The sequence below is a fragment of the Stegostoma tigrinum genome, chromosome 18 (assembly GCF_030684315.1).
Source record: "Stegostoma tigrinum isolate sSteTig4 chromosome 18, sSteTig4.hap1, whole genome shotgun sequence".
NCBI lineage: Eukaryota > Metazoa > Chordata > Chondrichthyes > Orectolobiformes > Stegostomatidae > Stegostoma > Stegostoma tigrinum.
Window position 1 is genome coordinate 23,454,099 of NC_081371.1, and position 16,280 is coordinate 23,470,378.

Genomic DNA, 16,280 nt, shown 5'->3' on the forward strand with positions numbered 1-16,280 from the left:
AATTCACAGATTAAAGCAGTGCAGGCAGATATTTGGTCTATTGAGCTGTGCTGACTCTTTTTAGGCTGTATTTCAATTTTAAGTTCTTTACTCATTGAACCAGCTCAGTTTTGCCATATAATTTTTACTTCTTGTGAGAATAGAACTGGCCCATTCCTTCATTTCCTCTTTCACCATTCACTATTGTTATATAATGTTTCATTTGTAAATTTTTTTCCTAATTTTAAACAAACTTCTCATTTCCTTTGCAATGGTGGTGCTTTTTGCTTTTTGATTACCTTTATTGCTTGTTACCTGTTCTTTTCAGGCCTTATGCCAAGTGTAATTACATGTACCTCATTATGTCTATCTACCTCTGTTCAATGTTACCTGCATTGATAGACCGAACTACAAGCATAATCAAACACACATAGCTTTCCATAATTTTTAGGGAACTTTTTTCTTCATTATATCAATAATTAAAGATTTTTCAAATATTGACATGACAAATTCCTAGTTGAGACATATTTGTGGTCTATAACACTTTAAAATCTGTGAATGTTCATCCTATGTTAAACTCAGTTTCTGTTCTTTACAGGGCACACTGAAAACTTCCAAAATGCTTTCGACAGTAATACAGTTACACTAGACAGAATTCCATTGGCTTTCTACTCAGGCATGTTTGCATATAGCGGCTGGTATGTAAGCAAATTGATAATATCCAACATGCACGATGGCGTAAGAGGAGATGCATGTTTACACACTTGGGCACTGCTCACTCCATTTGCTTTTCACTATTTTTAGCAGAGAGCTGAACTACAGAGTTCACCTTTATTTAACTGTCTAAAGTTATTTCAGTCAACAGTTCTGTTCAGTTGTTATGAAGTCGCAAAATCCCATTCTGCACTCATTTCAAAACACAAGAAACAATAGCTGTCTTTGTAGATTAATAGGCAGTTATAATTCAAGCCTGTGATCCAACTGAGTGGATGCTTTGAAGAAGGGACTCTACATTCCTCTGATTAACAATGAAAAGAAATATGATACAGAACAGTTGTTAGCAATATAGTATAATGTGGAAAAAGCAGGTTGAGCTTTAAAGATATGTGGTACTTAAATAAGATTGTGCGCATATTATATTTACAAAAAAACAGTGAATAAATTCAAAGGAAGTGAGGGAGGATGAGTGCGAGTGAGAAAAGTAAGTGAAGTGAGTGAAACTTATCGAGAGAAATAACAGTGTGAACTGAGAGGCTATGTGCAATGGGGAATGAGGGATGTGTGTAAAAGGCACACGAACAATTTCAGGGATACAAAGATCGATTATGTGAATAGATTGAGGAGTGCACATAAAGAATATAAAACTAGAGTGAGAGCTGCAGAAGTGATGTTCGAAAGGTTGAAAAATCAGCAAAAGATAAATAGAAAAAGGGAGAAATTGGTTGATAAAAGACAATGAAAATGTCTACAAGAATATAAAAGAGAAAAGTGTAACTAAAGGGAATATTGAACTCTTAAAGGATGCAACTGGAGATCGATAGCAGGAAATGACAGAAGCTTTGACTAAATATTTGCATCTATTTTCACAACAAAAGACAGGAAAAGCATTGCAAGATTTGTTGAAAATTAAGAGGCATAATGCTAGGAGGGACTCAAAACAATCACTATCACTGGAGAAAAAGTGATGGGGATGTTCACCAGACTTGAGACTAACAAGTCCTCTGGACCAAATGGTCTGCAACCTGTGTCTTGAAAGAAGTGGTGGGGAGACAATTGATGTATTGGTTGAAATCTTCCAAAATTACTGAACATCTTGAAAAATTCCAGCAGATTGGAAAGAAGAAATGCAGAAAACTGCACCACATAGCCAGTTAGCCTAACATCTGTCATTGCAAAATAATAGAATCCATCAGTAAGGCAGTAGTATGTCATTTAGAAAATCATAATGAAATCATGTGGAGTCAACATAGTTTTATAAAAGGGTGTTCCAAATTCTGCACCTAATTCAGATATTTGTACATTTATAAATTCTGTTCGACTAATGTCTCAGTTATTTCATGGTAAATATTGTGTATTTGGATTCCAGAATGCAATTTGATGAGGCACCACGTCAAATATTACTACACAATATAAGAGTTTATGGTGTCAAGATGATATTGTGTCATGAATAGAGAACTGACTAACAAATAGGAAGGATGAGTCAGAATGAATGGATCATCTTCAAGATTCCAGACTGTGATTGGTGGAGTACCCGCAGGGATCAGTAGTTGTGTCTCAATACTACCTATCACATGGACAAGGAGATTGACTGTATTGTACCTAAATTTGCTGACAATGTGAAGATAAGTAGGAGGCAAAGATTCTGCAAACATATTTAGCTAGGTCAAGTAAATGGTAAAACTTTTGGCACTTGGAATATAATATCGTAAAATGTGATGTTATCAACTTTGGTTGGAACAATAGAAAAGCATAATATTATTGAACAGGAGAGACTGCAAAACACTGCAGTATAAAGGGATTTACGTTCCCTTGCACATCAGTCACAAAATCTCAATAGTGAACCATGGAAAGTAATTAGGCAAATGGAATATTGCTTATTTTTTACAAGGAGCATGGAGTACAAAATTAGGGGAGTCTTGCTACAACAGTGCAAGGCATTGGTGACACCATATCTAAGGTGCTTGGTACTAAAATAACTCCACAGAGGCTGGCATCCCATCACCAAGTCACTCTTTATTTACACATGAAAAGTCTTTGACTCTGGTACTGCCTCTTCAGGATCAGTTCTCAGAATGTCATAATCTCTGATACTCCTGTTTATATTGTCAGGCAGGGCTCCCTGTTTGGACAGCCCCAATCAGGGAACTCCTTATCTAAGAGGTCCAGCTGGCTGAACTCATTACAATCACTATAGTTACTGTTTTAGTCATCTCACTGAAGGAGAAACATACTTACATTGTTGGCAATACAATGAAGATTCACTTAGCTGACTCCTGTGATAAATAGTATCAGAGATAATGGGAACTGCAGATGCTGGAGATTCCAAGATAATAAAATGTGAGGCTGGACGAACACAGCAGGCCAAGCAGCATCTCAGGAGCACAAAAGCTGACGTTTCGGGCCTAGACCCTTCATCAGAGAGGGGGATGGGGGGAGGGAACTGGAATAAATAGGGAGAGAGGGGGAGGCGGACCGAAGATGGAGAGTAAAGAAGATAGGTGGAGAGAGTGTAGGTGGGGAGGTAGGGAGGGGATAGGTCAGTCCAGGGAAGACGGACAGGTCAAGGAGGTGGGATGAGGTTAGTAGGTAGCGGGGGGTGCGGCTTGGGGTGGGAGGAAGGGATGGATGAGAGGAAGAACAGGTTAGGGAGGCAGAGACAGGTTGGACTGGTTTTGGGATGCAGTGGGTGGGGGGGAAGAGCTGGGCTGGTTGTGTGGTGCAGTGGGGGGAGGGGCGAACTGGGCTATCCCCTGGACTGACCTATCCCCTCCCTACCTCCCCACCTACACTCTCTCCACCTATCTTCTTTACTCTCCATCTTCGGTCCGCCTCCCCCTCTCTCCCTATTTATTCCAGTTCCCTCCCCCCATCCCCCTCTCTGATGAAGGGTCTAGGCCCGAAACGTCAGCTTTTGTGCTCCTGAGATGCTGCTTGGCCTGCTGTGTTCGTCCAGCCTCACATTTTATTATCCTGTGATAAATAGCTTGTCTACGAGGAAAAATTAAATAGGGTCTGGCCTATATTCATGACTTTGGAAGAGTAAAAGGTGATCTTATTGAAATTTCTAAAATAATGAGGGGATTTAATAGGATATACGTTGACGAGATATTTTCCTTCGTGAGAGATCTCCAACTAGGAAACGCGTTTCAAAATCAGGAACTTCTCTTTTAAATTGGAGATGAAGAGAAATTTTTTAAAAATTCATTCATGGGATATGGGTGTCACCAGCTGGAGGGGCATTTATTACACTTGTTGCCCTTGAAAAGGTGGTGGTGACTACTTCTAACCTTACAATGGATGGAGGAAGCAGCTGAAGATGGTTGGGGCCCAGGGTACTCTTTTGTTTGAGGGTCATTAGCATTAGGAATTCTTTTCCCTAGTGAGTAACAGAAGCTGGGTCATTGAATATGACCAAGGCCAAGTTATGGGTGACAGGAAGCAATCTGGAGTCAAGGCCACATCAGATCAGCAATGATATCACTGAATGGCAGTGCACACCTGATGCGCCAAAAAGCTCCTCCTCTTTCCCACATCCTTATGTGCTTATGAATGGAGTGAGGGTGTAAAATTATTGTCTGCAAATAGAGTGATTGAGTGCACATTCTTCGGTAAATTGAGTGTAGAATGTACAAGTGGTGTGTATGATTACATTGTAAGGTGTGTGAACTTTTTGGTGGGTGTCCAAGTGGCATGTGTGAATGTCATGAGGGGTCCATTTGATAGGCTACTTTGTTGGCTATGGAAAGAAGTAGCTAAAAAGATAGTGGACACTAGTAATCTTCAAAGAATCCTTAGAGTCAGGGGAAGTCCCAGGTCATGTAATGCCTTTAATGAAAAGGTGGGAGACAAGTGGGACAAACATTTGCCACTGACTATTATAAGTAAGGCAAATGCCAAGAACTACAGGGCAACTCCAGACTGATAGTGCTTATCTGAGAGCACTAAGGCCTTTTAAATATGACACAAATGCCAGGGATGCCAGTCAATTCTGGAATTTCCAGTGAGTGGTGAGTTGCTCTGGAAATGGTATATGGTAAGCTGGTATGAAAATAAGCTGTTATTTTCTGTACGAGGGCTCAAATGACTGACAGTGGAGAGTTTAGTAAGATATACTCACTCAGCCTCACAACAAGAGTCTCTCTGCCACACTTCTGATTTATTTCAGAGAATTGAGGTAAAGGGGGCATTTTCAGGCATGCTCACTTCTACATCATTCGGTGAAGGGACCACAATTACTTACAATATATTACTGACTTGGATGAGGAAAGTAAATGTACTTTAGCCAAGTTTACAGATGATAGAAAAATAGAGGGGGAATGGCAAGAGTTAAGGATGACACAGAGTCTTCAGAGAGACATAAGCATGTTAAGTGAGTGGGCAGTAACTTGGCAGATGGAATATAAGGTGGGAAAATGTGAGGTAATGTACTTTAGGAGGAAGAATAGAAGAGCTGTGTATTTTTAATGGAGAAAGACCGAAGAAAGCTAGAGAAGAGAGAGATATGGGAGTCTTTGTGCATAAATCACAAAACGAAACCAGCATCCAAGTCCAGGAGGTATGAGGGAAGGCAAATGGATTGTTGGCCTTTATATCAAAAGGTAATGCAATGTAAAAATAGGGAGGTTTGGCTAAAATTATACAAGGTACTAGTCAGATCAGGTCTGGAATACTGTCAATAGTTTTGATCCCCTTACCTAAGGAACAAATCACTGGCATTAGAGACAATCTAGGGAATTATCATCAGGTTAATCTCAGGTATGGAGGGATTTTGTTATGAGGAGAGGTTGAGTAGTTTGGAGTTTAGGATACTGACCTGATTGAAACATACTAGGTTCTGTAGGGTAACAGGGTAGACACTGTAAGGTTGTTTCCAACTGTGGAACAGTCTGCAGTCAAATGGCATTATCTCAAAATAAGGCTTCACTTAGTTAAGAGGGAAATGCTCCTGTGGAGTCCTTGAGTTTGAATCCAAGTGTATTGGAAATGCTTACCCATAAGGCTTCATAGAATGTGACAAGGTTGACCTTTTAGTCCCAATGGAACTGTGAACATTCTCAATGCCAGAATAGTTGAGAAGTGTTCGGTAACCTTTTACAAGAGTGGGAAAATGTTTTGAAAAATACCAATGCTAAAGTTTGTCACCCAGTGTAGATTTGTTCATGCACACATTAATGAGAAGTGACGCTGAAACGCCCACAATCTCAACTGAGTTTGTTGTAGCCAAGCATAAAGCCTTTGACACAAGATTTGAAACAAGTCCAAATTGATTGAGGCAAATTAACTGTAGTTGTAACTGAGCAATTATACATATGTGTAAAATTTGCTGACACTAAAAGAAAATTTCAATTAATTCAATTTGAATGGAAGTGACAACATTTCTTGAACCCATTTAATCAGTCATTAATGTAGAACCCTAACAGAGTTTTAAGAATGGCGTATTAATTAAAGCCTAACAAAAAAATAAAAATCTTAAAGTCATCTCCAGGTAGCAATCACGGTTCTTTTATGAAAACTATATTAAAACATATTGAAGAATATCCTTGTAAATAACTCTGTACAGCTAATATCTTTTTCAACCTTTGGTTGGAGATCGATGTTCTTTCGTAGCTATATCTTCAGCATGTCAGGTAAACATTGATTATTTTTATTAACATGTCCACATATTAATTAGGAATAAATGTTGACAATAATCTACCAGAACAAGATTCAATCATGTTTTTAAAGGCTAAACAATAGTGTACTAGTCCATTACATTTGACATGCAGGGCCGATCTTCCAGCCTCTATACAGTCAGAGAGCAGACATACCCCTAAAGATACACATAAAGATCCTTTTGATGTTCTGACATACTGACAATGAAGTTGTACAGGAAGTTACAAATTTCAATGGTTAATTTTTGTTTGAAAATTTAGAGGGCTCCAACTTACCTGAATAATTAATACGTTTGATAGGCCAAGAACAGTTCTAATCCCTGAGTGAGTACTGAACTGACCTTTGCAAACTAGCTTTTCTCAATCCTCTGTCCCACCAGTCCTCTAACCTCCTCCACCCCACATTTTGACATTCGCTTTCAGGGCTTTTAATGCCCTGATCCCCCCAACCCTCTGATTGCCCTAACCCTCCAAATCTCACCTCTGAACAGCCAATCAAGGCTCTCAATAGCCTTCCAAATCAATCCAATCCAACCTGACCAGGCAGCCTACTACCCTCCACCATACCCTGATACCAGACCTACTTATCTCACTTACATTCAGTCATTAATACACTGAAAAACAATGTAAATGTGCTAAAATTGCTTAGAATGTTGATGAATTTATGAACCAGTGCAATAGAATGTGGGTAAGGTTTGGACTTCCTCGATAATCCTACAGTAAAAAGAAGGATTCTAAAAACACGTATTGCCCATATTCCTGAAGAGGCCCAGTTCAAGAATCTGAACCAGAATTATGAAGCTCCATCATAGTTTTTTTATTCACTTGTGGGACATGCGTGTCCCTGGCTGGGCCAAAATTTATTGCTTTTCCTTACAAGTCTGTGGTGTGGAACTATCTAGAGTCTTTTGGAAATTCATACGTACCATATCAACAGCCTTGTGCTCATCAACATTCTCTGTTACCTCTTCAAAATGCTCCAATTTCTTTTAACAAAACCCTACTGATCCTTTTGAATTAATCCATATTTGTCTTTTTGACTAATAATTCTATTTGGATTATTTTAGTCCGATAAATGATTTTAATTTATTTGGTTTCTTCTATTTATTTTTTGTGGTTGAGAAGGTTCACAATGACAGGGGACTTGTTCCCCTGTGGAATGCTCCTCCTGCAATGTGTGGGAAATCAGAGTCACTTCCAGAGTCCACAAAGACTACACATGCAGGAAGTTTGTTTAGCTGCAGCTTCTCCTTGACCATATGGAGTGGCTAGAGCTGTGACTGAATCACTATGGAGCATCCATGAGGCTGAGGCTGCACATTTGGTGAGCTGGTTGCACCACAAGTAAGGGCTACTCTGGCAGAAATGAGTTGGTTGCCTGTCCAGAAGACTAGTAACCATGGGCAGGCAGTGCAGGAGTCACCTGTAGCTATTCCCCTTTGAAACAGAAGCACCATGTTGGACGCTGTTGGAGGAATGGCCTCTCAGAGTAAAGCACCAACAGCTAGGCTTTGGTACCATGGTTGGCTCTGCTGCATAGCAGAGGAGGAAAAAGGCAGAAAGCTTTGGTGATAGTGAACTTGAATGTAAGGAGAACTGACAGGTGGTTCTATGGCAGTGAACAAGACTCTCAAATCCCTACAGTATAGAGGCCATTTGGTCCATTGAGTCTGCACCAATCATCTGAATAGCATCCCACCCAGACCTACTTCCTACTCTAACCCTGTAACCCTGCATTTCCCATGGCTAACCCACCTAGCCTGCACATCCCTGGACACAATGGGGGAAATTAGCATGGTCAATCTATATAACTTCTATTTGGACTGTGGGAGGAAACCAGAACACCCAACAAAAATCCACACAGACATGGGGAGAATGTGCAAACTCCACATACACAGTCACCCAAGGCCGAAACCAAACCCGGGTCACTGGAGCTGTGAGGCAGTAGCGCTAAGCATTGTGCCGCCATGGAGGGTTGCATTTATAGTTGGCAGCCTGTGACCAGCAGTGTACCACAGGGCTTAGTGCAAGGACCCTTGGTGTTTGTTATGCACATTAATGGCTTGGATGTGAATGCAGAGTGTATAATTAGTAAGTCTGAAAATAACACAAAAGTTAGTGGTGCTGTTGATAGTGAGGAGGATGGTCTCAGGCTATAGCCTAATATTGATCAGCTAGCATATTGGGCAGAGTAATGACAGATGGAATCCAATCCTGACATATGCAAGGTTATAAATTTTGGGAGGTCAAATACAGAAAGGACACACCCAATGAATGGTCGTCTCCCGAGAGTACTAAGAAAAGAAGGTTTACAAGTCCCTGAAGGTGTCAGCACAGGCAGGGAGGGTGGTGAAGAAAGCATACAGGATGCTTGTATTCATTGGCCAGGATGGAGAATATCGGAGCAAGGAAGTCTCACTATAACTTTATAAAACATTAGTTATGCCATAGATGGTTACTGGTGGTCACACTATTGGAAGGATGTGAGAGCACTAGAGAGAGTGCAGAGGAGATTCACCAGGATGTTGCCTGGGATGAAAAATCTCTTTTATGAGGAGTGACTGGATATGCTGTGTTTGTTTTCCCTAGAACGGAACAGGCTGAGGGGAATCTGATTGAGGTATGTAAAATTATGAGGAGCATAAACAGAGCAGCTCATGAGAATCTCTTCATGGCAGATGTGGCTAAGACCAACGGGCATAAGTTTAAGATCAGAAACATGTGATTTAAAGAAGCCCTGAGAAAAGCAGTTTTCGCCCATTGAGTGGTATATGTTACATGCTGCCTGACCGGGTGGTAGTGACAGGTACTGTTGTAACATTTAAGAAGCATCTTTATTAGCAATTAAAATGCCAGGGCATATTAGTGCATCAATAGCAGGTAAATAATTTGGTGTTTGTTGGTATTGGTTTGGTGGGCTGGAGGGCCTATTTCTATGTGGTATGGCTGCCAATAATTCTTTCTAGTCATCAAAGTTAAACTAGTCTGCAATTGATGGACCTACTCTTTCTACAATCTTTTTTGAAAAAGAGTGTAATGTTTGTATTCACCAATCCTCTGGTATCACCCCTGGGCCAGGAAAGATTGAAAGATTACAGCCAGTACCACTACAATTTTTGTCCTCGCTTCCTTCAAATCCTTGGAAGCACCTCATTCAACCTCAGTGCCTTATCTACTTTTAGGTACTGATAGTTTTTTTTCCAAGACTTGCTCCTTAACAATGTTAAACCCTTCTAAGTAAACTGAGTTTCCTCCTCCGTTACCGTATGCCGGGAAGCATCAGCATCACAGATAAACGCAGGTGAAAAGTCTTCATTTAACACTACAGCCATATTCATTTTTAAGTCCCCTTTTTGGTCCATAATCAGTCCTCCTCCTCCTCTTACCAACTTTTTAATGCCCATATGCTCACAAAGGACTTTGAGATTTCTGTCAGGGTGGATTTCCCTTGCTACTGCTTCCTTGTTAATTTGAAACTTACTCTTCCAGTAACTCCATTATAAGACCAAGCTCCCGGTCTTTGATAAAAGATTAAACTGTTTATAGACAAGAGAAAAATAAAAGGATTCAAATCAACTGTCTCTCTCTCACTGGCCTTGGCAAGCTGGCTTAGGTCACTGCATATTCTGGTAGACCGTTTGGGGGTGTTGTTATGGACCAGGCCAAACCCCATCAAAATATATTTAAAAAGATAGCCTAGATCCTAAATGTTTCTTCTTTTGAAGGTGCTCCATTCCAAATGCAACTTGATTGGTCAAACTTCTTGACTTTACATAAAATGCACTTTATTTTCACAACAATTAAAATACAAACTAAATTTTTAAAAAATTGGCTTAATTGTAACTCTATCAAAATGTTTCACAAAACAATACATATTTAACTATTACTAATTAACCGTTCCAACATGGTTACATCCCATAAATGTAAGACAAATCCAGTAAAATAGATTGTCTCACATACAATTCTAGCAGCAGGAAGACAACTCCAGCTTTTAGCTATAACCGTGAGAGGAATAAGAGCTTCTACATCCAGCTTCAAGGCCCCAGCAACTGCAGAAAGCTAAAACTAAACTTCTTTGCTCAGTGGGAGTTTGACCCTGCTTCTAGTGCTTGAGCTTTAAAATTAAAAACCCCAAGACCTCACAAGTTGTTTACTTTATTGGCTTTGAGCAGACCTCAACTTTTCTTCATTAAAAAAACAGAATCAAAATACACCTCTTAAAGGCTTAGTATTGTCACAATGTATACAGTAACCATGTCTGAATGCTATTCAGTTAGTTTTGTCACCAGGAAATGATGCTCATTTTAGAAAATTCATCAATTTGTTTCTGAACTTGATTCACTCAGGGATCCAGAATCTCCTCAGCCTGTCGATATATGGTAATTTCGTAGCTTTCTTTCATATGGGGCATTGAGTTTTTCTCATCCTGTGAGCAATTTAGGTAATCCTTCACAAAATAAGTTATACTACTATGCTGTTCAACATTTTGAGCTTTTGAAGAAGGATGAAGGCAAAACATGTATTCTTGCTGAAGTGTCAGATTTCTTGATTATGAATCATATGTGCTTTCCCTGCAGTCTGATATCCTGGTGTTGCAGAGTTAATTGTAGCATGACTTTAGTTTTGAGAGCTATGCCACTTGAGCCATGGAGCTCTATCTCTGTTGGCTGTAATTTATGTTTCTTCAGCCATGATATTTACTGATAGGACGGGGACACTTGCCCCTATGTCAAGCTTAAAATTAATGAAACATCCATGAATATAAACAGGATAACAAAGTGTGGAGCTGGATGAACACAGCAGGCCAAGCAGCATCTCAGGAGCACAAAAGCTGACGTTTGGGGAGGGTCTGATGAAGGGTCGAGGCCCGAAACGTCAGCTTTTGTGCTCCTGAGATGCTGCTTGGCCTGCTGTGTTCATCCAGCTCCACACTTTGTTATCTTGGATTCTCCAGCATCTGCAGTTCCCATTATCAATGAATATAAACAGGTTCTGTCAAACTTGAATCGGTTTGATCACCAATTTCCCTTAGGAATCATTCAATATTTGACATTTTGCTGCTCTGACATTGGGCCTTAACTCTTACTTTTTCTTGAAATGAATTATATTTTTGTAGATGAAGCATTCTTGTGTCATAGCTGAGCACTACTCGAATTGTAAATCTTTCATGTTTCACAGAACTGATACTGACCCTGAGTATCTGCTGTTGGGCCGACACATCGTGTTGGCTTGTTGCATGTCTCTTTCAGATATTTATACTTCACTGGATAGGTTCTGTTATCTCCTGTGATAGGTTTGTCCTTCTCTCCACATTTGTCTGCGGTTCTTTCTAATTCCTGCTTCCACTACAATCTGAATACTTTCATCCTAAGTCAGATCTTCTTTGGAATGTAACAGATTTGATGAAGATTCATCAATAATTCCAATAATTCTGTCATTTTTACAGTCTGGTTACAAAGCTTCATAATCACACTTTTCCACTAATCTATAAAGATTAATCAATGAAATTATCTATGGATTCTCCTGGGTGATAATATCTTCAATGGATCATTGCTCTGTCAAAAACTTTGCCTATTCACAGATTAAAGTAATCAAAAGCTTATAAGCTCCTTCAAAAGTACCTGTGTCTATCACGTGCGACAATTTATAATGTCATCAGCTGAAGGTCCTATCGAATACAAAAAAGTAGTTGCTTGTTCATCATGTGATTTCGTAATTAAGTTTGCAGAAATTCTGTATCTTAAGACTTTTTCATCTCCAAGATATCCTGTGTTCCATATGGTTCATCACTGTTATTAAATCTTTCTAATGTGATTGCATATTCTTCTTACTTCAAAGTTTTTAAATTCTACAGTCTCTATATGCTGCTGCAATCTCTTCCCCTTGAAGACCTTTGCCTCTATAAACAGCAATGCTGAAATTGAAATTGTATTGTATTGCAAACTTGTTTTATTTTCCTTCTTGTAAAGCTCTCAATTCTGTTAAATAGCAATGCTGTATAACTTTACAGTTTACTGGGAATAGCGGTAGGGGGCAGCTTTCTGTATTTTGGAGTTGGCAAAATGGAGTTTTCCTACTTTTTACTCCTCTTCTATGATATCCTGAAATAAAGCCTTGACTTCAAGAAATGGGGGCACAAAACTTTCTGAGTGATCCCAGGATGATTGTTTGTCAAATATAAAGCTTGGATGTGCTGCAATTTTTTTTCTGTCATCTAGTCACTCCATAAATTGTTCAGTCAGCAGTTTACAACAATAGTGGATAACTGTCAACTCCCATACAATCCATTAGAGTTCTTGTGTGGCAGTTATAATGTCCCAACTTCCAGGCTAGAAGCTCCAGCTTCAAGTTTCACTCATGACATGATAGTCAAGAAGATGTGTGTCACAATGTGGCTAAACAATCTATAAACCCTCCAAATAACACATGGCTGATGTAAAGAACACAAGGGGTTCATGGTCAGCCAGATCCACATGGTAACTGCAGAGCAACAGTATTTTCATGTTAAAAGACACCACACACAGTTTCTCTGCATGATGGCAAGTGCCATCCTTAATTCATACATATCAATCCATACACGGCAAGGAAGGTTCATTTGGTAAAAAAAAAATCACTATGCATACAGAAATGATTATTTCAAGTCTTTTAAACAAATCAAAATAGTTAGAGACAAGCCTGAATTATAGTCATCGATGCACATTACCAATTGGAAAGGCTATAAATGGAGAGTGTGAACATATAAATAGTATAAAAATGAATCACATAGACAGTGTAAAGGACGTGTGAGTGGCATATGTTAACCTGGTAAAGAATATGTGACTGACATGAGTTAATATTGTGATCAGAGATAATGGGAACTGCAGACACTGGAGAATCCAAGATAACAAAGTGTGAAGCTGGATGAACACAGCAGGTCAAGCAGCTTTTGTGCTCTTGAGATGCTGCTTGGCCTGCTGTGTTCATCTAGCTTCACACTCTGTTATCTTGAGTTAATATTGTGCTTATCAGCAAGTGGAGGATACTGAATAGTTGTGCGAATGGCAAGGAATAATAATTGTAGGCTAATGCTTCTTTAAAATTACAATCAATTCTGAATTTCTTCTTACAGGTTTTACATGAACTTTGTCACAGAGGAGATAATTAACCCAGAAAGGTATGTATTGTAGTTGTGTTAATTCTCATCAACAAGTAAATAAATAATTTTATAATCCTTCAATCAGAATCAATAGATTTAAACTATATTCCATCATTTATTCTCACACTGCATGTTCTTTCAGAAAAATCATTAAACCAAGGTTCAATCTGCCTCAGTGAGAATAGAGATCACCGTCAAATTGTTGCAAGAAGGGTTAGAGATTTCAACAAGTACCTTGGCTAAAATTTCATCAACCATTGAACCTCAGTAAAAAACTATCACAGTTTCCCAAAGCAGTGGCGTTGACACTCAATTACCTTTCCATAAAAGAACAAATCATCATCAATTATACCGAGTAGATCAATCAGCAACAAACATATTTTCATGTACAAATCCACTGCAAACACAATAGTCTGACTAATAAACAACAAGATCCCCCTTGTCATCCCATCCATCACTAAATTTAGCATTCTCTTTAACCTGTTCCACTCATTCTTCACGAGGACAGGCACAGTCTGCTGCTGAAATGCCAGGTCCACCAGTTCCTTGAAGCAACACTCTGACGATAGTAACATCTCCTTTCAGAGCACATTTCACATGGTGTAACTGTAAAATCAGCTTGTCATATGAACAACAGAGCTGAACTCCAGAGGTTAGGTGTGAGTGAATGCCATTGGCATCAAGGTAGCATTTGACTGATTTCTAAAGAAGGGTCCAGACCTGAAACGTCAGCTTTCCTGCTCCTCTGATGCTGCTTGGCCTGCTGTGATCATCCAGCTTTATACCTTATTACCGCAGCATTTGACTGAGTGTGGCTTCAAGAAACTAGAGGAAAATTGAAGTCAATGGGAACCTGGGAATGTGAATTAAGGGAAATCCACTCACTTGAGTCATATACCTAGCACAGGAAAATGGTTGTAGTTGTTGGAGTCCAATCAACTCAGTCCTTGGACATCACTGCAGAAGTTTCTCAGGTAGTATTCTAGTCCCAAGCATCTACTAATGCTCCAGAAATGATGTCCCTTCCATTGTAAGGTCGGAAGTAGAGCTTTTTTGCAGGTGGCTGCACATTTTGACCCTTCAAAAGCTGTCCACTCCCAGAAGTCAAGAGTATGATAGAATACTGTCTGCAAGCCTGGATGGTGTTAGTTCTAACAATGCACAAGAAGCTTGATAATGTTCAGCACCCCATGTAACTGATACCTCAACCAATACCTGGTGCATATTGGCAGCAGTGTATGCTATATACAAGATGTACTGCAGCAACTATTTCAACAGCAACTTCCAAACTCATGATCTCCACCACCTTGAAAGACAAGGGCAGCAGATGAACGGGAACACCTGCAAGTTCACCTCCTAGGCACACATCAATCTACCTTGGAGTGGTATCACTGTTCCTTCATTGTCAACAAGGTTAATTACTTTTAAGTAGTTATGTTGTGAAATGTGCATGGCCAATGGTGAAAGTGAAGCACTAATGGTCTGTCTCAGAAAGAGATGAATGTTTGACAGATATTTTGTTGAAGATGCACTTTAAACAAATGAATGTTGATTCCATTTGCTTGTAATATATCAAAGCACCTGAAACAAAGCACCTGCTCACTTTATTTTCTTTATTTTATACTCCACGTATGATAGATTTTATCTGTTTAAAATTATTCCTGTCCCTTTTTAAATTGCCTTTTTTTCTGTGTTTGTATTGCATATTGTTTATTGAAAAATTGTGGTTAGATGACTTTTTTCAAAAATCTTGAAAGTTACCAAATCATAATATTAATAATGACAAAAGCTATTCAGACTGAACCTTCAATGACTCCTGCAGTAATATCTTATTATTCACTAAATGCTTTCAGGTATTTTGTCTCCATCACTATCCATAAGGCCGTCCCACATGTTGATCACTTTTGTATTTTAGGCATATAACCAGATCCACCACACCCTAATGCAATCTTCTGAAGTACCCAAAATCTTTACTCTTTCACAAATTTATTGTCTGAATTAGAAAGCAGTGTCCTTGAAGAAAATGCTGCTGATCTTATTACCAGCAAGTACAAGGCTATGAAACACAGAGGTCCCAATGTGGAGGTCACAAAACCCAGAGATAAATTCAATAGCAGATAGCTGCCTTTACTTCGTATTCCTTACTGCTTGTACTTAATAAAAATCTACCAGCTTAAAATTAACAATTGATCCAGCATCAGAAGACAGTTCCAAACTTCTGCCATCCTTTGAATGATGAAATGCATTAAAATCACACTCTCAAAAGTTCTGGTTTTGGTCTATGTCTCTGTTTCTAGAATCCCAGGCTGGCAAGAATAGTAAGATGGCAGCATGAAGTAGGTCACCTTCCTATTGCTGCACACTGCGCAAGCTAAGTACTTAATCTCAGAATGTAATTCTGTGCACATCTACTCTCACCATGCGATCACAAGGCTAAATATCATCAAACTGTCATTAGTCACCAATATCTTCAAATGAATTTAAGCAAAGTTAATTGCTAATCAGTTTCTGATTATACATCGTATTTTACAGGAATATTCCTCTGGCCACTATCTCCTCTCTACTCATTGTTACAAAACTCTACTTGCTTGTAAATGTGTCATACTACACAGTATTGACAGCAGATGAGGTGTTAGCATCTGGTGCAGTAGCTGTGGTAGGTAACCAAGAACATTCACTGTAATCTATTTTTCTTATAAATTTTTCCTCTTATTCACTTTTTATTGTGAACTTTGAACTCAGCTTGCTCGCGTATGTAATTATCAGAGAAATAAAGAAGCATTCCCATGTTAGAT

The 16,280-nt window shown here is 39.2% G+C and overlaps 1 protein-coding gene across 3 annotated transcripts in view; it reads left to right on the forward strand.

Moving 5' to 3' along the window:
• LOC125460669 (cystine/glutamate transporter-like) overlaps positions 1–16,280 on the forward strand; it is a 53,773-nt gene that overhangs the window by 19,988 nt on the left and 17,505 nt on the right. For all 3 annotated transcript variants that reach the window (XM_048548358.2, XM_048548359.2, XM_059652395.1), the window contains exons 5-7: positions 578–677; positions 13,459–13,503; positions 16,018–16,141. In XM_048548358.2, coding sequence (XP_048404315.1) covers positions 578–677; positions 13,459–13,503; positions 16,018–16,141 — 269 coding nt within the window. The remainder of the gene's footprint in view (positions 1–577; positions 678–13,458; positions 13,504–16,017; positions 16,142–16,280) is intronic.